The 23,336-nt window shown below is 45.1% G+C and overlaps 1 protein-coding gene across 6 annotated transcripts; it reads left to right on the forward strand.

The window, feature by feature from the left end:
• Positions 1–7,123: 7,123 nt before the first annotated feature.
• On the forward strand, positions 7,124–23,336 carry SOAT1 (sterol O-acyltransferase 1). Of its 6 annotated transcripts, none has more exons than XM_015869745.2 (16): positions 7,124–7,250; positions 8,566–8,701; positions 12,342–12,400; positions 16,733–16,881; positions 16,971–17,030; positions 17,202–17,309; positions 18,797–19,079; positions 19,432–19,510; positions 19,842–19,923; positions 20,589–20,634; positions 20,837–20,966; positions 21,308–21,405; positions 21,717–21,815; positions 22,094–22,229; positions 22,872–23,017; positions 23,280–23,336. In XM_015869745.2, the coding sequence occupies exons 2-16, from the start codon at positions 8,578–8,580 to the stop codon at positions 23,334–23,336; spliced, it is 1,656 nt and encodes a 551-aa protein (XP_015725231.1). In that variant the 5' UTR covers positions 7,124–7,250; positions 8,566–8,577. The 6 variants fall into 6 exon arrangements, with proteins under 6 accessions (XP_015725231.1, XP_015725234.1, XP_015725232.1 ...); XM_015869748.2 differs by having other exon boundaries at positions 7,169–7,250; positions 8,572–8,701; XM_015869746.2 differs by having other exon boundaries at positions 7,248–7,319.

Genomic DNA, 23,336 nt, shown 5'->3' on the forward strand with positions numbered 1-23,336 from the left:
CAACCTGTACCAGTGCTACCTTTTATAGCCAGCTGTGATGTCACCAGGCTCACGCAGTATCAGGCATAGGTTATCTGTCAGAAGGCCGTTTCTTTTGAGGAGGGCTGGCAACATGTGCTATCCTAATAGATACTGCCCTCCTGGCAACTTTGGGCTCCCAGTCAATCTGCCATCTCATGAGCTGTTTGAGAAAGGGATAAAAGCACCGAGGAACAAAGGCAGTATTGATGCTGCAGTAATAGGCCTGACCAGAAATGTGGTATTTCTAGCATCGCTTCAGAACTGACTTTCAATATTTGCCAGATCTCCATTTCTTGAAGTTTCTAAGCACTAAGAATGCATTGCAGCACATCCACAGCGTGCTCCAAACATCACAAGATCAATCGTGGATGAGCAGTGCTCTGCTTTACATGCCATGAACTCACAGCTGTCATTTGCTTCAAGCAACTCATCCACCTTCTGTGTATCAAAGTACAGAGAGAAACATGTTTCTGTTAAATATTTGGCCCATATTTAGGAAGTGGACAATACTAGTCGAAGCATTTGTTGATTGCTCAGGACAGCAGAAGCTTAATCCCCATTGAGGCATTTGGAGGGTTCCCAAGAATAAGGGATACGTGTGCATCCCGTGTCAGGGTTTTCGTGCTGCTGCTGCAACGCCAGGACAGGTTGTGGAAATCAGGGTGGCTGTAACTCACCTGGGATGGCTGCAAAAGGCAGCGTGTGATGTTCGCTAGGTGGCCCCAGCATTGCTGATGGTGCTGGTGAAGATTGGGGCTTTTAGGCATTTGTCTGCAGTAGGGTCAGTAGGAGTGTTTTACCACCAGCGTTCCAGCACCGCTTCAGTTCATATTTGGGAGCCTGATTCTTTTGGTTTCTGATTTGTTGAGCAGTGAGAGATGTCCGTTTTGCAGACATCTCAGAAGACAAAACACCCTTCTCCTGTTTTTTTAATAAGTGCAGCTAAAACTAAATTGAATTCAGACTTATCAGTGCTTCCTTCCCATGCTCTTTGCCTCACATACCTGTTTCCCCTTGTGCTTCCTCCATCTCTCTCTTCTCTCTTGCCCCTTCTGGCTGTCACTCATTGCTCCCAGTGCTTTGCCAGCCAGCGAGTTGTTAAAGTTCAGTCTCAAATACTGCTACAAAGGCTTGGTAGATTCTTCCTCCCAGGCTTTCTAAGTTGGTTACACAAGAATTGTAAGCGATTGCTGCATCTTTCAAGGGGCACTGTGTTCCTGCCTCGCACTTTAATGCAGAATTAGATGTCAGTATCCAAGGGATCAGTGTAATTTGTAATTTGTAGTCAAACCTCACTTAAGTTTAGAAGTTGTTTGTTACCAAACCTTTAAGAAAACACACAAGCCAGAATCTTCCTCTGATCAGGCTCTTGCTGTGTTCTGTGTGGTCTTTAGTTAGACTGTAAACTCGCAGAAGTAGGAAACATCTTATGGAAAGAAAACACCCTTAAGACTGTCTCACTTCACATCCAAATTCTTCCCCTACCCCAGCTGTGTGTGTTTGCCTAGCAGCAAGTCTTCTGTTAATGAGTGACTTGTTCTCATTAGCTTGTCAGGCTGGATATGTAGCCTGCAGTTCCTACTCACACAGGGCTGCACGCCCTCCCTTGTAGCTCCTGGTAAAGCAAATAATGAGATATACAAAGCCTCGTGTCTCCGAGTTTGGCCTTTGCACGTTTAATCATTAACTAACACAGAATAAAGTAACTAGCTGCTGGTTAAATATATTGTGCAGAAGCTGAGTCCTATGGGCTGCCTGCAGTGGGGGTTTGTTGCAGACTTTGCCACTTCTGAAACCTCTGCAGAAGAGAGGAAAAGTTGTTTGCTGAGAAGTGCTCAGCAGAGCCGTGGGAGCTGCACTCCATACATTTGTGATCCTCTGACTCCTGGGAGGTTTACAAAATGAAAACCTGAGCAATTTTGCCTAACGTAGGAGCTAGATGTGCTTGGGTCAGGAGGCTGGACTCACTGAGCACCAATGAGCCCTGCCAGCTTATGTTCTTACTCTGTTAAAAGTTGAGATCATCTGCAGGTTTCCTCCATTCAGACTATTAATAGACTGTCCTTTAGCCTGGCTGAATTCTTCCCAAAACTCACAGGAGCTGAATATTTCTGCAACCTCTGCTCCTCCTTCTGATCTGTGTCAAGTCAGCCATCGGGTTCAAAAGTGACTGGAGGTAAAAGGTGGAGCAGACGGGCAGACACTCCCTTCATCAGACACACAGGACAGCTGAATAAGCCTTGCCTCCTTAGGACAACCTTCCTTCCATTTACTTTTGAGCAGAAAACTTGTCGAGTGTGCACCGAATGAGGCCTGAGGCTGTGTTGTATACCCCAACCTGAAATAATACCCTCCGAGAGCCAATAGCACATTTCATATAGCTGAGATATTTACTGTGCAATGGGAACTATGCAGAGAAGTTGAGACATTTAAGCCTGAAACACAGGCATCTTCTTTCTGATAGAGATTATATTGTGAGCATGTTAAAGTCTCCCTTCAGGTTTGTCCATCTCTGCTGGCGGACACAGGAGTGTGTCTGTTACCTCTCTGCGTCATCCTCAATTTTCTCATACCCGAGGGTGACAGAAAGGGGAATTTGAGCTCAGCATGCCAGAGACCGCCTGGCTGTCTGCTGTCTGCCTTTCCCTTTCAGTCTCTTCTTTCTCAGGATGCAGTCACACTACAAAATTACCTTCAGCGATCTGTCTCAAAGCTTTTTCCCAGGGGTTGCTCGCCATAAAGGGCAGACGTGTGACATGCATTGATAGTCTGTGCTGCTGCAGGAGACACTGAGACACTATGAATCCACTGTGGGCTGTACGTGACCCTGAGGTTTCTGTTCACCTCAGCCAGCTTTGCATCCCTCAGCGTCTCTTCTGCAAGGGGCCAGCTGCATTGCTTCAGTCCATAGGGCTTGCCTGATCAGCTGAGTGATTTTCTTTTGCAGAGACAGCAGCAGACTATACTGTTCCCTTTTCTCTCAGTTTACAGAAAACAAAGCTATCTATTTCAGCTTTTGATCACCCTGGAAAACATTATTTTTGTGTTCCTGGGAAAGAGCTTCATAGCATTTCTATTTTCTGCCTCACAGGGAAGCAGAAACTGTGAAATTATCAGCATCCTCTGTGCCTCTGTACGTTCCCTGGAGCTGTTACACTGTGCAGTCTGAAATAGAGATGTGCCTCGGGGATTTGCTAATGATGCATTCAGTCCCAGCATGGCACACGCTCATTCCTGGGGAGTTACTGAGTTAGCATTTATAGTTCCGCACTTTTCCTCTGAGCACATGAAACCCTCTGATTTTCCCTCAGCACTGAGGTCTTGTGCGTTGGATTCTCTTCTCATGACAGCTCGTTTGGAACGCCACCAGAAAGCTTTCAGCCTGGAGCTTTCCTCCTCAAATCATAGACTGCAGTAGCATCACACCAGTGATTCTCCCATGACTCGGTGCCTCATCATCAGGCAGCAGAGAAATGTGATCTTTGGAGACACATCTTCAAAGTAAGGAACATTTGCAGAGAAATGGGTGATTGCTAGTGCTGATGCTGGAAGCCTTTTGCAACTGAGAGGCTCACAAATGAAAAGCAAGGAGCCAGCACAAGGAAAGCACAAGAGGACAAACCATGGGAAGTAAGCACTGCTGGTTGTCCTAATGGTGCTAATTTGGGTGCATAACATAGGGAAACAGCAGTGGCAAAGGATGAAGTTACCTCCCTCAGGCTTACCCTGTCCTCTGGTTTGTTTGTCAGCTCTTGTTTCTCCCGATGCTTTGGGTAAGGAGGACTTTCTGTGTGTGTGAGCAAGGGTTGAACCAGCAGAAACACTTCTACTGTATTTCATAGTAACTTGCTAGTGAAGACAGGACTCTTCTTGCATGACCTACATGTCTGAACTCAGAATCCCTCTCTCAGCTCTGCCATCTTCAGATTTAAAACCTTTGAACAAGCTCAAGTTTTCATCTCCTCATCCATATTTCCAAAGCCTGTAAGCCTCAAGGCACCAGGCCAACAACGGAATATTGCTGAGCACAAAGATGTTTTTGTAACCACATCAACTCAGCCCAGTGCCAATCAAACACAGCAAACTCTGCATATTGCTTCGCCTCCCAGTACAGTTCCATTACAACCTTCCATTTTTGCTGGTCCTCGGCTGATAGGAAAAGCTACTCTTCCAGCTTCTTAACTCTATTTTATTTCTTCGCTTGCAGTGAAACAGTGTTGAGAGCTGCCAGAGTCTCAGCTGTGTCACAGATCTATCTGAATTCAGGGTTTTGGAAGTATTCCTTCACGCTTGTCATCTCTTTCAGAAAGCACTGCATTGTACCAAGTCTGTACATTCTTTACTGCTCTACTTGTTGCTATGGCCAGAGATGCCAAGTTTCAGCCTCCTTCTTTTGAGAGAACAGACAGAAATCTGGATTTTCTTTCTTTCTGCTTTGTTTCTGCTCCTGGCTCCTACCCTGTTCTCCCTTACCATCACCCAAAACTTCTTTCCAAGGCAGCTCGGAAACTTGGAAGGCGCTGCCATCTCCAATCCCTCAAACCCAGCAGCACTCCCTCCTTTGCCTGAATCTTTAACAGAGAACAAATGCATAGACTTCCTCTCTGGCCAGGTATTTCCAAAGTGAAGAGGAAGCAAAAAGGAACAGATGGGTACAGCCCCGAGCAAAGAAACGGGAAGGTTTTGGCAAGGTAGCTACAAATGCATGGTGTTCTCTGTCAGGCTTGGGAAGGGTTCTTGCAGAAGGGAGAGCAGCAGGCCTGGCTGCATCACTGCCATGGAAACAGCCAAATTGCTGGTGGGACAGATTTAGAAACGTCTTCTGCTTGGGACTGCTTTCACTAGATGTCAGCTCTCTGCAGAGATTAGAGCCAAGTGGCAATGAGGTGATGCTTCGTGCTGAACACATAACTTCTTTCTTAGTTTGCAATGGAGACTCGGCCTTCCACGGCTTTACGAAGATATGTGTTTCCCTCTGAGAAACAGGCTGTGGTTTTGGCATGTATTCCTTCTCCCCACATCCTCTTGTTTTTGGAGGGCTTTCACTATGAAGAAGCAAACCCACTTCCAACATGATGCTTCTGGTTGCATTCCAAAGCTCCTTGGCTTCTCCATCGTGTTCACCGTGGAGTTTAGGTAGCACCCCAACCACCTGAGTGACTAAGATCTCTTCTTGATGACCTCGAAGATCACGTATTTCCTCAAAGACAAAACCAGGCCGATTCATTCTCACTGCAGCAGCTCATTCAGTTTCCCTGCACCTTAGAAGCCCAATTCCTTCCCCATGGCCTCACAGTGTTACTTTTGAAGACAAAATAAAGCTGGGATGCTACAGAAGAAGAAAAGCACTTGCAGGACACACAGTTCAGCTCAGCTGGGTTATACTGTAGTTACACCTACACGAGACTCGAAGAAACAACGTCCCCACCTGAAACAACAAAAAAAACAAACTTGATGAACTGACAAGGCTTGTTCAAAATGAGGAGGGAAAGGAAAAATTATTTGCCTCTGGGGAAATAATGCAAATTTGGCACGGCCAGAAGGTCAGCAATTGAATTTCTGAGCTTGCAGACCAACCCGACAGGGCTTCTTTTGGGAAGGGTGACTTCAGCTCAGTAATACAGTGATGTTTGAGTAAGGAGACCAGTGCCCTCTGCTGAGAGGACCGCCCTTGTTTATCTGACTGCTCCAAACACCAGCAAGAGCAGCAACTGCAGTGCCTGTAAGGAATTGCTCGCTGAGACCCACGTTCAACGCTATTTCCTACCACTTGAGGGAGCTCTTTCACTGACACATTTTCATCCACACAGTTGCTATGGTGCAGGCATATTGAGAAGCGATGAAACCGTACTTGAAATAGCATGTTACAGCTGTTTATGAAGGTGGGCGGTGATAGGGCAAGGGGGAATGGTCTTACACTGAGACAGGGGAGGTTTAGGTTGGATATTAGGAGGAAGTTTTTCACCCAGAGGGTGGTGACGCACTGGAACAGGTTGCCCAAGGAGGCTGTGGATGCCCCATCCCTGCAGGCATTCAAGGCAAGGCTGGATGTGGCTCTGGGCAGCCTGGGCTGCTGGTTGGTGACCCTGCACATAGCAGGGGGTTGGAACCGGATGATCATTGTGGTCCTTTTCAACCCAGGCCGTTCTATTGTTCTATGGTATGGTAGATATGGTTCTCCAAGTGAGAGCAAATGAAGCTGAAGCAGAAAGGTTGGCATGTCTGGGACACCAGTTGTGATGTGGGGGCGAGCACGCCGTGATTCAGCCAGGAGTGCTGAGAAGTGATGGTGGTGAGGCAACCATTGAGCAACGCAGCCTGTAGGATTAGTGTAAAACACTCAGGAACATCAAGATTGCAAGCAGCGCGGTGACAAGCATGGCAAAGGATGGAGCTGATGAAACACTGCTGCAATTCAGACCTGTGAAGACTAGAGCAGAAGATGCATGTGAGTGGGAAAAAATCAGTTGTGGCAATGGCTTGTTGAACCTGTAAAGGATGGGAAGAAGGGCTATGAGGTATGTGATCTTCCTGCCCCACAGAGCTGCGGTTTTGCTGATCAGACCCAACAGCTTCATTAGCAACTTTTGGATCTTTAGGAAAGGAAACATTCAGTTTCTTCCCCTTTTCCTCCTTGCTCTCCCTGGCACCACAAGGCACTGCAGTGTGAATAGCCAGCACACGAGGGCACCCCTGACAGCCCTGAAAGCATGTGTAAGAGGCACTGTGTTAAAACCCACTGGTGAGGAACAGGGCCTCAGCTCCGTGCAGGTTCCAGCACAGATCTGCACATCAGCAGTGACTTTTATTCTCTTTGTCAGTCTTTACAGCAGTTTTCTGCTGAGCAGCCCCGTGTGTCAGTCAGGGGATATGCCGTCAGTGCAAGGAGGAGGAAAGGGAGTTAAGTGGGAGTTAAGTGGGAGAGCGGAGGCTCATTTCTAGCGTTCGAGCACTTCCCGTTCCTGCAGCAGCAGCAGCAGGGGTTACTCGGGTTCGCTGACGCTCCGTGTGACTCACAGCCCGTCACGCGGTGCGGCTGGGCCTCGCACCCAGCTCTGACGCTCCGAGCGGAGCCGGGCGCTCCGCGTTCCGCTCCCTGGCCGGGCACTGGGCGGTGCCGCCGCTCCCTCCTCCCCCTGCGCCGTGACGTGCGCGGCCAGCGGAGAGCGGCGGAGGCGGGAAGAGCGGAGCGGGGCTGGAGCGCGTCGGAGCAGCGCGGGCGCTGTGAGGTGACTGTGTGAGGGACCGGGCGGGAGGACGGATGGAGCCTCAGCGCCGTGCGGCCCGTCATAACGGCTGTAGGCCCGGCTGGGAGGGGGCGGGAAGCATTCAGGGCCAGGCTGGATGTGTCTCTGTGCAGCCTGGTTGGTGACCCTGCACGTAGCAGGGGGTTGGAATTGGATGCTCACTGTGGTCCTTCTTAATCTTATGTGATCCTTCTTGCCCTGTCCCGGAGCTCCTTGTTTCTACTTCCTTTCTGTTAACCTTTCAGCTGGATGCTAACAACTCCCACGCTGGCAGTGGGAAGGAAGGAGTGCTTCCTTGCCTTCTGAAGGTGGGAAGTGTGCTCTGAGTGGGTCCTTGCCCTTCAAGGACCGACGTAGCCCATAGGAGCTGTTTGGGTCAGCTGAGAAGCCTGTTGTTTCTGTTTCTCTAGCACATAGGCTGACTTGGGGCCGAAAAGGGGCAGTGTCCTGCAACAAGTGCTTTGTGATCAATATGTTTTGCTTGGTGTTGCAGAAGCTTTCCCTGTGTGCTCCAAAGATCCTCAGCCAGAGGAACAAAGGCAGGAAGCCGAGTCCTGGCAGTGTGTGATCATGAGAGCCCAGTTTCCCTTTTGTGGAAGTTTCTGTCTCAGTTCTCTGAGGAAACCCAACTTTAAGTTACTTTCTGGCTTCTTTTTTTTCCAGCCAGGCGTTCCATAATAGCTCAGAGCTGTGATGCCGGCGCTGATCCTTCCCATTGAATCTGGTGTCGTTCAAACCAGATTTTTCTCCTCCCGTTTCCCCCTGGTTCGCAGCACAGCCGTGGTCTGGCCAGACAAAGTACAAGGATCTATTGAGGAAGCTGCTTTTTCAGTGAGAACTGAAGCTTGACGGGAAGGGGTTTGGCTCAGGCAAAATCCTGCGGGTGATCTTGCAAAGCAAACGTGCCAGAGTTCTCTGAAGACAAATTTTGCTGTCAGAGCCGACTGCTGGAGAGTGTTTTCAAGGGCTTTTTGAGCTTTTAAAGACTTCACAAAGGCTGAAGTCATTGGAAATATTCAGATCTGCAGGGGAAAGGAGGGAGCTGTGGGAACATGAAGGCTCTTTTTGTAGTGCTGAGGGAGAACTTGCTTGGATACTTTGCTCTTTTGCAGATATGGTGAGGGACAGGCAGTGTGACCCGCAGTACTAATACAGTGACTAATGCTGGTGTGTGCTTCTTTTCAGCTACCCTTCCTCTGAACTCATAGTGGAAAGACAAAAACGTAGTGTAGAGGAGGTTATATGTAACTATGTGAAGGTTTTGTCATTAATTATTTCCTGTCCTTTTCTGGTCTAGCTATAGGCAGCAATGGCAGGTGAAGACTGTGTAAGAAAACGCCCATCTGGCTCCACCACAACCTACAAAAGCCCCGAGAATGAAGAAACGCAGAGGAGACCTGATGGCGACAGATCCTTTCAGAACTCCAGCAATGGTGAGGTTCTTTCACATGGGATTAATTGGGTTTGCATTAGTTTATACCGTGGCCAGCTGGGAAAGTACTGTGGCTAACAGCTGGCTTGGTTTGTGGATGATTGTGTGCTTAAGTGGTTTTGCATGTGGACTTTGAGGCAGCATCCCCAGAGTCCTCGGTCATGCTGTTCTGCTTTCTGTGAGGAGCCTACTGACACAACTGCAGCTCTTATTCTCTTTTGGAGGCAGGATGAGCAAAAAGCCAAGCTATTCTGTCACCATGTGCCACATGAATCTCAGTTCCAGATCCTTGATGACAGTAATCGAAGGAGATAACTTTTATTAATGCTCTCCTGAATAATGTCACTGTTTCACTGTGTATCTTTCGAGTGGAACAGGAGCTGGGACAAATAGAAGTTGAGAACAAGTGATATTTCTTCTTCCAAAGGTATCTTTGAGAGAAAGCTGTCCCACAGACTATCACAGGAATGAGACTCTCAGCTGTTGGCAGTAGTGATGTTTTACCTTGGCAGGATGGGGCTGCCACATCAGTGCTGTTTTTAGAGACCTGCAGGTAGTTAGTGACTGCTGGAAAGCAATTACAATGTGTTTAGAAGCAGACTTCTACCTCTTTATCTATAGGTAGATAGAGGTAGAAGTCTGCTTCTGAACACATTGTTTAGATGACAACATCCATTTACTGTAGCACCTTCAGACCTGATGCTGCATGGAGTTTTAGCCAATGTGCTTGTTTAATGTAGTTAAGGAATTCTAGGCACCTTAGGGCAGTATCTTGTATGCAAGTAAATACGTGGTATTTCTATAGCAATTCTTACTGCAAGAAAAACCGAACCACGAACATGACTTTGTACCCTTTATCCTCCCTGATTAGCAAAGACAATCTGCTTTTTAACTTAATAGTGTTAAGGGCCAACTGACTTGTTTCCAGGAGCATGTTGATCTCATTCCTCTTTACTCCTTGTTTTCAAGGAGAGTCTTAAGCAGCTGGTTTTGTCCTGGCATAGTGTGAGCAGGTGATCTAGGTAACAATAATCCCTTGACAAAATCCAGGCTGCCCCAAGTTTTGTATCTTTTCAGCTGGAGATGTGTCAATAAGAGCAAAACTGTTCTGCTTAATGGGATATTGACACTGGGCAGTACAATAGCAGGAAAACTTAATCAGTAATGGCTGTAATAAAACTGTATGGCAGATGTAAAAGGTTGCAGAGGCTCTTCACTGTACTGAGGCCCTCTAAAATGCAGAGATAAGACTGTTTGAAACCAGTAAACTGATGGTTGTGGAGAAACCAGAAGAGGACCCATCTGTAAACAAGTCTGTTGGGGCATATCTTTGCTGGGTATGAGTAAGCATGTTTGGTAATGCTTGTCCTGGAAAGGGCTTGTTATCTTCTAACTGAGAGGTTACTATGGATCATTCCTGGTGTGAAAGTTCATGAAGTTGCAGGGATGATGTGTCCTTATTGATACAGGAGGAGGGAGCTTTGAACCAGGAAGAAATTTGGAACGTTTTGGAGTGTACTGACTGACTCAGGGCAACAAGTGTGTGTGTAAGATGCTGAAATTGAGTTTCTTGGTGGTACTTCAGGGGGTTAGATGGAGAAAGCTGCCTTGCCCAAGACTGTGTTAAGCTGGTATTATGCTCTGACATGTTTTGTAACCTGTGGGTTTGTTGAAGGCTGAGGAGCTTCTTGTGACAAGCCTGGGAATGTGCAGTTGTGACCTGGAGAATGCTGCTGTTTCCAATCCAGAGGCTGTTTGGGTTCCATGTCCCTGCAGTATTTGTTTTTTAACTTGATTCCTTGTCCAACTATAGCACGGTGACCTTTGTGGCCTGTGCATTCTTCAATCAGATCAGCTGAGCACTGATGGCAATCTAGTCATAACTTGTTCTCTAGCTGCTGCATGGATGCATAAATGGGATACATTCAGAATAAGACTTACTTGTGTTTCATTGTACCTGGTGTGGAATGCTTCTGCTCTTTACAGTATCCCTGTGCTAGGCTGGCTGGAACGTAGCTGGTCTTTCAAATAACAACATCTTCAGTGATTTTTAGGTTGGGAACCTTTGAATCCAGGTATCTGACAGTAACAGGTGAGCCTTTGCTCATATGCCTTATTCCCTCCTGTGCTCTTGGTTGCAATTACACAGTGGAGCAGTTAAACAGAGTGAGTGCTTTTCTTTTAACATTGTTGATTTTTGGGAGCTTGATTTCTTGGTTGGTGTTGCAATCCTAGAGTGGTGCCAAGGGAAAGTGGAAAATTTAGACTTCTTAGTAGTGTGCAATTCCTCTTAGACTCAAAACCATGTGATGATTCTAAATGACTTTAGGAAACATAAGTAGCAGCTTGCACAGCAGAAGGTGAATGATTCAAGATGATGATTTATCTATCCTACGGTACCTGCCTGGTGGCGCCCTGCCCAATGGACTCGTGCTGTGGAACAGCAGCATGTGTTAGTGTTGTAGGGGGGCAGACTTTCTTCAACATGAGGCAGTTTGTTCTTCTGAAGCAGCAGCAGCTGAGCTTACAGGTGGCTTTAGTTTGCTGCAAGAGATACATGGAGAGAAGATGTTGAGATCTTGATCTAAAGACTCATTAAACCTTACTGTGTTTCTAGACTGTTTGCTTAAACACTGGAGTGTGGGTGGGTAAAGTGATAGGAGGGACATTGTGTACAACATCAGCAATTGCTGTGTCAACAGGTCAGAGAGCTGCCCATTTTCCTTTACAAGCATTACAGTCATACATTAGGCATGGGTGAATATTTTTAATGCCTTGTTAGTGGAAAAAAGATGTCTTATTTCTTAGGAGAGCCGCTCCTGAGTAGTTGCAGTGATAGGAAATGCACAGTCAAAGCAGTTGCTGCTCGTTTTTTGTTCAGCTCACAAAGGAAATAGTGCAGCCCCACTAAGTCTCATGTCCTGGTGTCTTTGGCTCTGTTGGGCACTTTGAAGTAAAGCTGAAGACTGGCATGTGGATGAGGGAGCAGTTCTCACCTTTAGAAGGAAAGGAAGCTGGGCTGTGAGCTCAGCAGCTCTGTGTGGTTTGCTTGCCAGCAGATAAGCATACAGTGGTTTTTAGCACAGCAGTAATGGGTAGGAGGGCCGTTAATACAGTTGTGGTGCAGTGGGGTAGTTGAGGTCCTGAGGTGTTCTGAAGGATATGCTGTCCTGCTGCAGGGGTGGTTATTGTACAGACAGTCATGTCTTGACTGCCTCGTCTGGAGGTCCCTACATTGCCAACCTAATCTGTGTCTAGTTCACAGTGCATAAGATAAAACCATGCTAGAGAATCAGCATGCTTGGATATGACCTTCTAAGAGTTGTTCTGATTGCTGTTTCAAGGCTGAATATGCTTAAGAACCTTGGAATGATTTGTGGAGTTGCAAAGCTTTCAGAAATCCACCACGTTATCAGCTGTTGCCTGCTTTATCATGCTGTGATCCTAAACGGCTGTGCAAAATACTTGCTCTTAGCTTACTAACTTCTTGTAGTTTAGCTTTTGAACTTGCTGGAACATTGCTAGAAATCAAAAAGTATTAATGACAAACCAGTGAATGAACTGCTGCCTGCTGGTTTTCCTGTGCTTTCAGTCATGTGGGGCACATTGCTGCAAGTTAAATATTTGCTTTTCTTCCTTAGGCCGCGTGGACGTGGACCATGTGATAACAAGGAAGATGCAGCTAATAGCAGAAGCTGAGGTAAATATACTCTATTGCTTCTCTGTGGGGAGGAGCAGGATAATAGAACCTGATGGTTTATTTGGAGACTCATTAATCCAGGAACACAAATATTCTCTATTCAGTCATAATTCAAGTGTGGTGACTTTTATACAGCCCTCTTTCTGTCTGTATCTCTTTTTGCTTTGCACAAGAGGAGCAGTGTTGTCAAATACAGCTCTGTCTTGTTTGACCCCAATAGGTCAGAGTCCAGTGATAAGGATGAACTTTGAGGCCTGTAATAAAACTGAACTTGCCTCACTACTAACATCGGACAGTGTGACTGTCAGCCAGCCTGCTCCCTTTGACAGCTGTATCGAGTGCATCCAGTGCTTCAAGTTCTGTGCCCCATTAATGTCTGTTACCCATTAATGCAGCTGGCCTGGATCTCGTGGTTTCCATTGCCCCAGCTGTGGAGGTGACCTTACTTCTTTTCAGTAAGCACTACCCTCAGAAAATAGTATTTCTATTAATGTCATCTGCATCTGTGTGAGCTGCCATTGTCTTAGCTTACGCTAAGGTGATTTACGGCCAAATTAAATGAAGTTAGCTAACAGTGAACTGCACCCTTCTTGCTAACCATTGTTTTGTAGCAGGCATGTTCTTTGGGGCAAATTGTCCTGCGCTCTTGCTTCACTTTATTGCAGAGAATTCCATGGTAAAGATGAGGTCATCTAATTGTCTCAGCCTTATGTAGTTATTAGGGATTGGCTATTTAAAGGACAGGGACAAGTACCTTGCAGCTTTTAGGTCCTATCCTGTTTTAAAGTCTCTTTATTATATAGATGTGATGTGTTTTTTACAGTAGGTACAACTATAGTGTATTGAAGTGTCTTCCTCAAAGAGTGGTGTTGCTTTTTGTGCTGACGCTCCTACAATCCAACCCATTAGAGGGATAGTCAGCTCTTAAGTTTATTTCACGTTGCCTTCTCTGAGTGACTCTTACTGAAGGCGTGATAGAGCAAGCCTCATATCTGCCTCATATCTTCTTCTTTCTGCAGACAAATCCAACTGTTGCAATTCACTGTTAGCAACTAATGCTTGTGCAAGCAACCTTTAAAGGACTGTTAAGTGCATGGCTGTGTCAGTTTCAGGGGATGCTACCTGGATGCTGGGGGGCAGCTTGATCTTGGATTTCTTTCATTGAGAAAGTCATCTTTCTGAATGCTTTCTGGCTCCTAAGTTTGAGGCGGTAGCCTGTAGTCAAGGCAGTTTCTTATCCATGAAGAGAATCAAAGAAAACCAGAAGGCTCGGTGGCACTTGAATGCTGAAGTTGCTCCTGAGGTATGGGAAGTTCAGGTTTTAAAAGCCTACATCTGTTACAAGTGCCCAACAACTCCTCTTCTGCCTCGTTTTGACTGGCAGTTCACACAACAGAAGCTTGGAGCCCATTTTACTCTTTATGGGATCTGTATCTGAGGCCTATACAGATGCTTGATTTCTGACAGCTTCCATTAGTTTAAATGGGAGCTGGAGGTGATGGGTGTTGTTTCAGTTGGGATCATAGAATCCTTTGAGTTGGAAGGGACACTTCCAGTTCATCCAGTTTAACTCCACTGTGATGCACAGAGATTTCTACAGCTTGATCAGAGCAACCTGGTCCAGACTGACCTTGAGTGTCTCCAAGGACAGTGCACCCATCACCTCTCTGCGAAACCTGTGCCAGTGCCTCATTAGCCTTATAATTTCCTCTTCATATCTCCTCTTTTAGTTTGAAAACATTTCCTCTGTCCTGTCACAGCAGTCTCTGCTAAAGAGTCTGTCCCCTTCTTTCTTACAGCCACTTTTTACATAATGACAGACCATTCACACAGGTGCTTGGAGCCTTCTTTTCTCCATGCTGAACAGCTCCAGCTCTCAGCCTGTCTTTATAAGAGAGGCCTTCAATCTCTTGGCTCATTTTTGCAGCCCTTCTCTGGGCACTCTCCAGCAGGCCCAGAACTTTGCTGTACTGAGGACTCCCCGTGTGGACACAGTACCCAGGTGAGGTCTCTCCAGTGCACAGTAGAGGGGCAGGATCACTTCCCTTGACTTGCTGATCACACTTGTTTTGATGCAGATAAAAAGCCACGGGGTTTGGCAGGCAGGGCCTACCCTTGGTGAAACCATTCTGCTTATCTCATATCGTTGTCTCATATTCAATGTGCTTTAGCATAGTTTCCAGTTGACTAAAATTAAGGGCAACTCTGGTGAATTTCTCTGTAGCATTAAGTTACAGGGTTGCTTGGCTCAACTTCCTCTGACTTATCAATTCTTTGCCTACTTCTGGTTTTTGTGGCATAGCATTTATTGCGTACTTGCTCCCCTTCCTTGTTCTGATGAGTTGATTGTTTTATTTAAAACGTAATTGTGACAACTGGACAGATCTGCCCTATTCCTTGTGTAAGACCTGAAATGCCATTTAGGGAACAGTTAAACTTGGCTAAAGGAGTGTGCCATATCACAATGAAGACTTGTCTAAGGTTCATTCTCTTGTTTTACATGTTTAGTGGCTTGATCAGTTGGTTTATTAAGTGTGAGCAGTTACTAAACTAGACTGGCCTTTGATTGGCAGTAGTGATGGTTGCCAGTGTAACACAATACGTTGTGCAGAACTGCAGTTAACGTGGAGTCTCTGCTCTGGTTGCATCATATTTTATTTCATGAGAACTCGCACTTTGTTTTCCCAGCCCAAATACGTGCATACAGTGATGTCAGCCTTGGAGGGCTGTGTTAGGAGGGGCAGTCTCAGCAGAGCGCTAAATGCAGAAGGGAATGTGTTATTTAAGCAAATCTTTTCTGCTAAACTCTTGCTGAGAGGAAATAAAAAACCAAAATTAAACAAAATGTGGTAGGAATGAATAGTAGTTTTTTGGAGTGGAAATGAGAGCACTCCAGGAGGAGCAGGAATTTGTGTTGGGCTTCCTTTGGTTAGGGATACGTGTGTGCTGTGAGAACAGGCTGTGCCAACAAGTCTTCTGTTACAGATTGTGGGTCCAAAGTACTCAACTTCTTTTTTTAACTTCTTGTTTTTAAAAGATTAAACTGGTGTTTTTGCAAGAGATGAACCTCTTCTCTGCTCTCCACAAAGCTCTAAGAATAGCCAATCGAGTTGTATTGTCAAGGGCCAGCGCAGCTTGTTTGTTCTATGCTATCGGCTGCCAGATAGTGGCAAAATGTTTGTAAGTTTAATATTCATCTACTCCTCCTACTGCAGCTTTAGTTCTCCCTAAAGCTGACCGCTGGGAAGAATGTGGTCTCATTTCAGGTTTTGTGTTTACTACCAGAAAGTTGAACTTGCTTGCTTGGCAGCATTTCATAACACACACATTGCCCGTTACTAGACTTTGATTCCTAAGAGAGCTATGTCCAAAAAAGACCCAAAAAGCCAAAGAGTCTATTTCCTTGGTCTATTATTCCTTGTGCCTGTTTCTGCTTAGCAAAAACAATGGTGCTTCAGCTTTCTTTGGTGTAATAGGCACTGGAAAATAGAGACCAAGCAACAGAGCTCAAGCATCACAAAAGCCTTCCCAAGGAAGCAGTGTTCCTGCCTACAACTTCCAGACTCTCCTTCCCTCCTTGAAAATGGATTTCTTGGTTTTTGTTACTTTTCAGCCTACAAGATTAGAAAATCAGGATCAGAAAGGAATTCTGAAGGCATTTGGGGGAGAAACAAATGCTTCTTGAGCTAACACTGGGTAGGAAGGTTAGATGAAATAACGTGCAGCTGCCATCTAGAAATACTTGGGCAATCTGAGTCTCAAGGAAGAGGATGGCCAGACAAGTTTTGCAAAGAGGTACCTGCATTAAAGAGAAAACAAACAACAGCCATAATACACAATTAGGTTTGTAATCCTACAGTCTTTGCTAAACATGCTTATCTTCTGTGCTGAAGATGACTATCGGACTTCTGAAGGGCTGATAATCTTAAAGATCTTGTGGCTTTCTAAGCTCTTGGATTTCAAGTGAACACATGGTGCTTTTATTCTTTCCTTGAGGGAATTCTTTTTGCCTAGTCTTCTGCTTACAAGGATAGTGTTTATACCACTATGCAAATCTTGGGATCCTGTTTGCATCTAAAGAGCAAGAGGATTTGCACTGAAGTAAAGAGCTGTCTGGAGCCCAGTGTAATACTTTCTGTGGAAGTAAGTAACTTTGCAGTGAGCATTTTATCTCTTAGTTTCTTCTAAAGGCATGTTTTTTTAATGCCTCCAGCTGTAGGCTAATGGTACAGGAGTGCTTGATCCCGTACTCTGGGATGAAAAGGAGTATAAATCACTTACTAAACTTTAGATATGTTCTGGTAACTTGCTGCTCTATTCTTGCTTTGTCAGCAACTGAAGCCTGTTTTCATGAAGGAGGTGGACAGTCACTTCACAGAGTTTGTGAACAGTTTGGTGGCTAAGTCAGCACTCCTGGATTCCTCATCTCCAGCTTCACTCTTCCCAGCTTCCTGCTCTGAGAAGGAGCTACACAAAGCCAAGTAAGTCAGGTTTACAATAGTTCTACAGCAAGATTGTTTCCTGGAAGCCTTGTTTCCTTTTTCTTAAGCATTCTCCTTTTAATTTTCAGGGCCTTGAGAGCCCCTCCAGAACATGGGAAGATCTTCACTGCCAGGAGGTCCCTCTTGGAGTGAGTAGTTTAGCTTTACTTTTTACATTAAATAAATTGACTGGAAGTGCTCTTGACAGTAAACAGACTAGCTTTTACTTTGAGGTGCTTCATCTGAAAGCTAACATAACAAAAGTGCGATGTGCGATCTGCTATGTGAATGGCCTGATAGCTTTTGAATCTCTCCCTTAGTGAGCTGTTTGAAGTGAGTCACATCAGGACTATCTACCACATGTTCATCGCTCTCCTCATCGTCTTCATCCTCAGCACGCTTTTAGTTGACTTCATTGATGAAGGAAGGTAAGAGTGTGTTCTGGAACAAGGGCCAGGGCTGGGAAATGCGCACTCCCAAAGAGCCAGAGCTACACAAAAACTATAGAATGGTGCACAAAGTAATTCTTCTTGAGATGCTGTTAAAGGGCAGGTGTTCAATTTGATATTCTTCAGATGTCCTGCAATTGTTGTTGAGTGGGTAGGGAGATTTCAAATACGATTAGCATTATAGCAAATGTATAGCATGTATTAGCAAATACATTGGGAAGATCTTACAGATTGGTGTACTGTTTGTGAATGATGGACCTAACAGGCTTAGTTCACAAGGCCTGGCATAATGGACAGGAGGCATCTATGAGTGTGGACTGCTTCATTTCAATACCAATACAGAAGGAGCAGCTTTCAGCTGCTTGCGGTGCTTGGAGGACTGTGTTTAGGGAGAAAGAAAAAACAAACACAGAAAACTTGGAATGTAATATCAGTCCTTTCTGCGTTGAGAAATGCCAATTCTGATACACTGTACTTGTGCTTCAATAAAAATAGAAGCTTCTCATTTTTTCCTGTGGAAAAATCCCAAGGATGTTGGCACAGCCTCTAAGCTTGTGCTTTGCAGGTAGCCAGTTCTGGAAGAGATTGTGCAAGGCTGCTTTCCTCACACTTGATTGTTGCCTTAAATATCTTTTTAGCAAGATGTATCTTGTGTACATGAGTAGGATTACGCGTGTATCTTGCCGATAATCTGTTGTTCAGCATATAAAGCCAGAGCTGTATCTTTGTTATTATCATTGTCTTGCTTATGTAGGTATAAGAGGAGGCTCATCTAACTTAATAGCAGTGGGGACATTTACCTTTAAAATTGGCTAATAGGGCTGAATTATCTGTGATTGTTTAAAATAATAAATTCTGAACTACTAGATTTGATCATTTGGATCCAATTTGCAGTTAAACCTCTACCTGAAGAACAAATACACATTACTTGTTCCTCTTAGTTTGCTTTAGAAGAGCTACTTATGAATCGGTGGCTTTGAAAGGCTCTTAGTCTGCTCATCTAGTGCTTATATTTAAGTTCAGCCAGTGAAATAATGTATCTGGTGCACATCAGCACCTGGTGATGTCCTACGAGTGTTCCCCAAAAGCTCTTTCTGGGCCCCAGTTCAGCTAGCAGTGGGTCATTCAGTGACGTGCTTAATTATCAGCAGGGATGAGCTCTGAGCATATTCTCAAAGCACTTTCTCATCTTAAAGATTCACTTAAGCCCTGTCGGATTTGAAGGTAAGAGCAGCTTACAGCTGTGCCTTACAGCACTGATGGCACGAGTCCTTCAGTTCTTCTGATGTGCTTGCAGGGGTCACTTAAATCTGCTGCAGGCAGCCCTCTGTTTCTGAGCTGAAAACTATCAAGACTCAGACAGCATGGTTTGGGTGGTTGGCCTTCCGTAGCCATTTACTAAAGCAGAAGCACTTCCTATTAAGACAGTGGATGCTGAATGTTGTCTGTCTCCTCGTTCCTTCTAGGCTGGTCCTTGGGTTTGATCTCTTGGTCTACGTCTTTGGAAAGTTCCCGGTTGTCTTCTGTACTTGGCTATGCATGTTCTGTGCCACAGTCACCATTCCATACAACCTTTTTGTCTGGTGGGCCCAAGGTTACTGCAGTTCCTCCCATCGTGTCATCTACTCTCTCTTCTATGGGACGTTGTTCACGCTCTTCCAAACCGTTGGGCTTGGGATTGGGCCAACTTATGTTGCTGTATCATACGCCCTGCCTCCAGCTTCCCGTTTTATCGTAATACTGGAACAGGTAGGTACCTACCCAGCATCTTTGGCTGTATTGAAGCTTGTTTTCAAATTGAAAGGTTGTGGGTTTTTTTTCCTTAAAGAATCAAATGTTGTGGGATTGTTGTTTGTTTTTTCCATTCACTAAGTTAAGCCAGGGCTATGGATGCAGTCAGCCTATGACTTAAACATGTGGCAGGACTAAAAATCAGGGAAACTGATGGTAGCAAACTTAGTTTAAACATGGAAACAACTTCCTTGTTTTGTTTTTTTTTCCACCTTAAGTTACTATTGTATAACTTTTTCTGAATGTGTATCAAGGCTGAAACTGCATTTACTTATGTGGGCATTAAACTGGTGTTCTATTAATCTCCCAGGTCCGTCTTGTTATGAAGGCTCATTCATTTGTCCGTGAGAATGTACCCAGAGTCCTGTCTTCTGTAAAGGAGAAATCTGGTGAGTAACTTCATTTTGGTTGGCAGCTGTGTGTAACCAGCTGCTGTTCTGAGAGAGGTAGGGTCTGAGTTGGTGGCTTTGCACAGGGAGGTGCTGATGCTCTGTGCTGGCCATCACCACTGCAGTCTGTTAGTCATCCTGACTAGATAACTGCACTTGACAAGGGTATTTCCATCTGATAGTTTGCTTTATTCCTTGGGAATCCCCTACCTTTAGTTTCAGCCTGATCTGTTTTGATACAATGAGTGCTGCATATTGGGAAAGAGTACTGGGGAAAACAAAACTTCAATAAGCAAAAAGATTGAAGTGTTATGTTTTCTTTTCCTTCCAGGCTCTGTACCCATTCCTCGAATTTCTCAATACTTGTACTTCCTCTTTGCTCCCACACTCATCTATAGAGACAACTATCCCAGGTAATGTGAGCAACATTAGTAGAATGGTAAAGAACTGAAGCTGATACTAAGGACCCCTTAATGTGATCTATTATATTAGTTAATTAGAGCTTTCATAAAGTCACGCTTAAGTCAGAAACCTGTCATGGACGGGACTTGGTTATGAAAACTCACTCCACTACTAATAGTGCTTTTGACATTACAATTCCAGCTTTTGTCCCTTTGTGAAGCGTGTGTGAACTGAACCAAATTGCCACTGAGTATCTGATGGTGCCGGTCCCAGCAGCGAGCTTGTGCCTTGCTTCGTGCATTGCTAATTGATGGTCTTGCCTATTGAGTTTGAGGAGGTAGAATGAAGCCTTATAAAACTGAGAACTCGTGAACTTTTATGTACTTCTTGTTGTGCTTTCATAGTACTTTACATGACTGTTGGGTGGATCACTGCCTCCTGTGTAATTGCATGATGCTGCCCCCTAGATACTTTTTCCTTTGTGTAACTGTCCCAGCTGTCCCACGGAGCTGTGAGGAGCCAGCAATTTGGTGTAGGCACCTCTTCTCAAAATTCAAGTGGTCAAGGGCTTTGAATTGTAAAACCAGACTTTCCCAAGTAGAATCAGTAACGAAAAGGAGGATTTTGCTGCACTGAGATTCTATTTAGATGTGACATTCTGTGTTCTTTATTGCAGGAGTCCTATGGTAAGATGGGGCTATGTAGCTACCAAGTTTGCACAGGTGAGTAATAGAGCTTTCTGAAGAACAGATAATTCATAGGTCATCTTTACTTTCTGCCCGGACCATTTTAAAGGTGCATTAGTAGCAAAGTGAAATAAAATACTTGACTGGTGTTGGCAGCAGCTGTTCTTCATTCAGAGCTGTCAAGTGGAGATGTGTGAATGTGCATTTCTCTTTCAAAGCCAGATTTCTTTTGTTCCAGGTGCTTGGTTCACTTTTTTATGCCTACTACATCTTTGTGAGGCTGTGCATTCCTCAGTTTCACAACAGCAATCAAGAAACCTTTAATCTTCGAGGGCTGGTCTTGTGCATCTTCAACTCAATTCTGCCAGGTAAGACCTGGGTCCATGAGTAACCACCTTTACAGAAGAGGCAGAAGGGAGGGAAAGTAACTGTTGCATCAAGCATCCAACAGGCAAGTCTGAACTTAAGTCGAGTTGTAGGTACTGTTCCAACCTGACTGTTGCTCTCTGAGATAAGTGTGACTGTGCAGTAAGAAACTGAAATGGTTTTACTGTTGGTGTAGGTGTTGGTGTAGGTGGCATAAAGCTTGTATGCGTCAGTGTCTCGGAAAGCCCTTCCTAACAAGAAGGATCTTGACTGTGTTACATCTTCCCCCTTATTGCTGAGTGGAAAATACAAGATGATCAATTTGATTCTGTTTTGCTTTTAGGGGTGCTGATTCTTTTCCTGGTCTTCTTTGCTTTCCTTCACTGTTGGCTGAATGCATTTGCTGAGATGATGCGCTTTGCAGACAGGATGTTCTACAAGGTAAGAAGCAGGAGTTCATAAAGCGGCTTTATAAAGCTTCTAGAACATTACAGAAAGGCACCAGGCCTTCTGAAGAGCTCAGTCAGGATGTTGTTCTTTCGTCATCTGAGCCACTGTGGTTTTAGACCAAAGTAAATCCTGGTATTCTTTTTAAAACCAAAGCCCAGTGGCATGTTTCATTTTGTGGTGTAAATTGTTATATTGGCTTTGTGTTGTTCTGATTGGTGTCTTTAAACTTGATATTCTACAGGTCTCTTCTGGAATATTTGATGCTTAATTTGATTTTTATATTCTTTCTATTTCTCTTCCAGGACTGGTGGAACTCCACGTCCTATGCAAACTACTACCGAACGTGGAACGTGGTAGTGCACGACTGGCTCTATTACTATGCCTACAGGGACTTCCTCTGGGTGAGCAACAAGCTCGTACATTCCTCATATTTCTAATTAAATTTGGAGCGGGATGGTGCATTTTTCGACACACACCACCACTATTGCTATATTGAGAAGCAAATGACTGGTTTTCCCCTGCTGGCTTTGGGCAGCCACAATAGTTTTTACAGCCTCTGTTCCTATGCCTATGGTAATAGTGTTCTGTGGTTTGGTTTTGTTAACAAAACAAGTTGCGACAACCAAACTATAAAACCATGGCAGAATAGGTGATAATACTCTGTGTTCTTGTCTTCCAGTTCTTTGGCAAGAAGTTCAAAGCTGCAGCTATGCTGTCCGTCTTCACAGTATCAGCTGCTGTGCATGAATATGTTCTGAGCATCTGCTTCGGCTTCTTCTACCCAGTTCTCTTTTGCCTGTTCATGTGCTTTGGAAGTAAGTTCCCAGTAGAGAATGTGAGTGGATTGCAGCATCGTTATTGTACAGAATCGCCTCGTTTCCAAGGGTTTGCAGTTGTGGGTCCAAACCTGCTTGAATGGCTTAGAGAAGTGAAGATGTTAATGGGGAGGAAGAGAGCTACACATGATACACTGCTGTTCATGTGACACTACATATTTAGTAGCACTGCTTCCTTTTTGCCAAACCTTGTCAGCAAGTTGGGAGTGTTCTTCCTTTAAAGCTGTAGTGTAGAACAAGTGTTACTGTGCTACTGCAGCAAGGAAGAAAGTGCATTTACAAGTGAAGGCTCTTGCATTTCATTTTGCGTTATGAACTGTAAGTTAGAGGGCTTTAAATCTCTAGGTCACCTCTGCCAGCAGGATTTGGTTGTTTGTATGACAGAAACAGTATTGATCCCCCAGCAAAGAGGCGTTCAGCCGCACCAGCTTGGAGAATGTTTTTGGAAGTTAAGGTCAATTGGTAGTACTTGCTGTACTGCCAGACGTAGCCAGATATTTGTGCACAGCACTGACCTTGGGGAACAGCCTTGTTCTGGAGGTGAAGCAGTGGGGAGGGGGGGGATACCCAGCAGAAATCAGGTGGTTTCTGATTGATGCTTCTCATTTTGCCTCTTTCCAGTGCTCTTTAACTTCATCCTTAATGACCGCCGGAAGGGGCCCATCTGGAACGTGATCATGTGGACATCCCTCTTCCTGGGCCAAGGTGTCATCATCTGCCTCTACAGCCAGGAGTGGTACGCCCGCCAGTACTGCCCTGCAGAAAGTGTGAGTGACTGACCCTCCATAGGGGATAACCTGCCAGTGGCTTGTCCTTTTCTTGCCATAGGTATAGGGGTAGGAATTAAATGACACACGACACACTTGTCACGTCTGCAGCTGAACCTGTGCCTTTCAATGGAGATAAGAACAGAGTCTGAGGTGTGGAAGTGTGGTTTGACCTTTCAAGTTGGGGAAGTTGAGTTCAGCAGATCTCGCTGCAGCTGGTGCTGTCTGCCTGTGACTAACACACTTCCTCTCTGTTTTGCAGCCTACGTTCCTGGACTACTTAAAGCCTCGCTCGTGGTCATGTCACGTGCAGATGTGA

The sequence above is a fragment of the Coturnix japonica genome, chromosome 8 (assembly GCF_001577835.2).
Source record: "Coturnix japonica isolate 7356 chromosome 8, Coturnix japonica 2.1, whole genome shotgun sequence".
NCBI classification, from domain to species: Eukaryota; Metazoa; Chordata; class Aves; order Galliformes; family Phasianidae; genus Coturnix; species Coturnix japonica.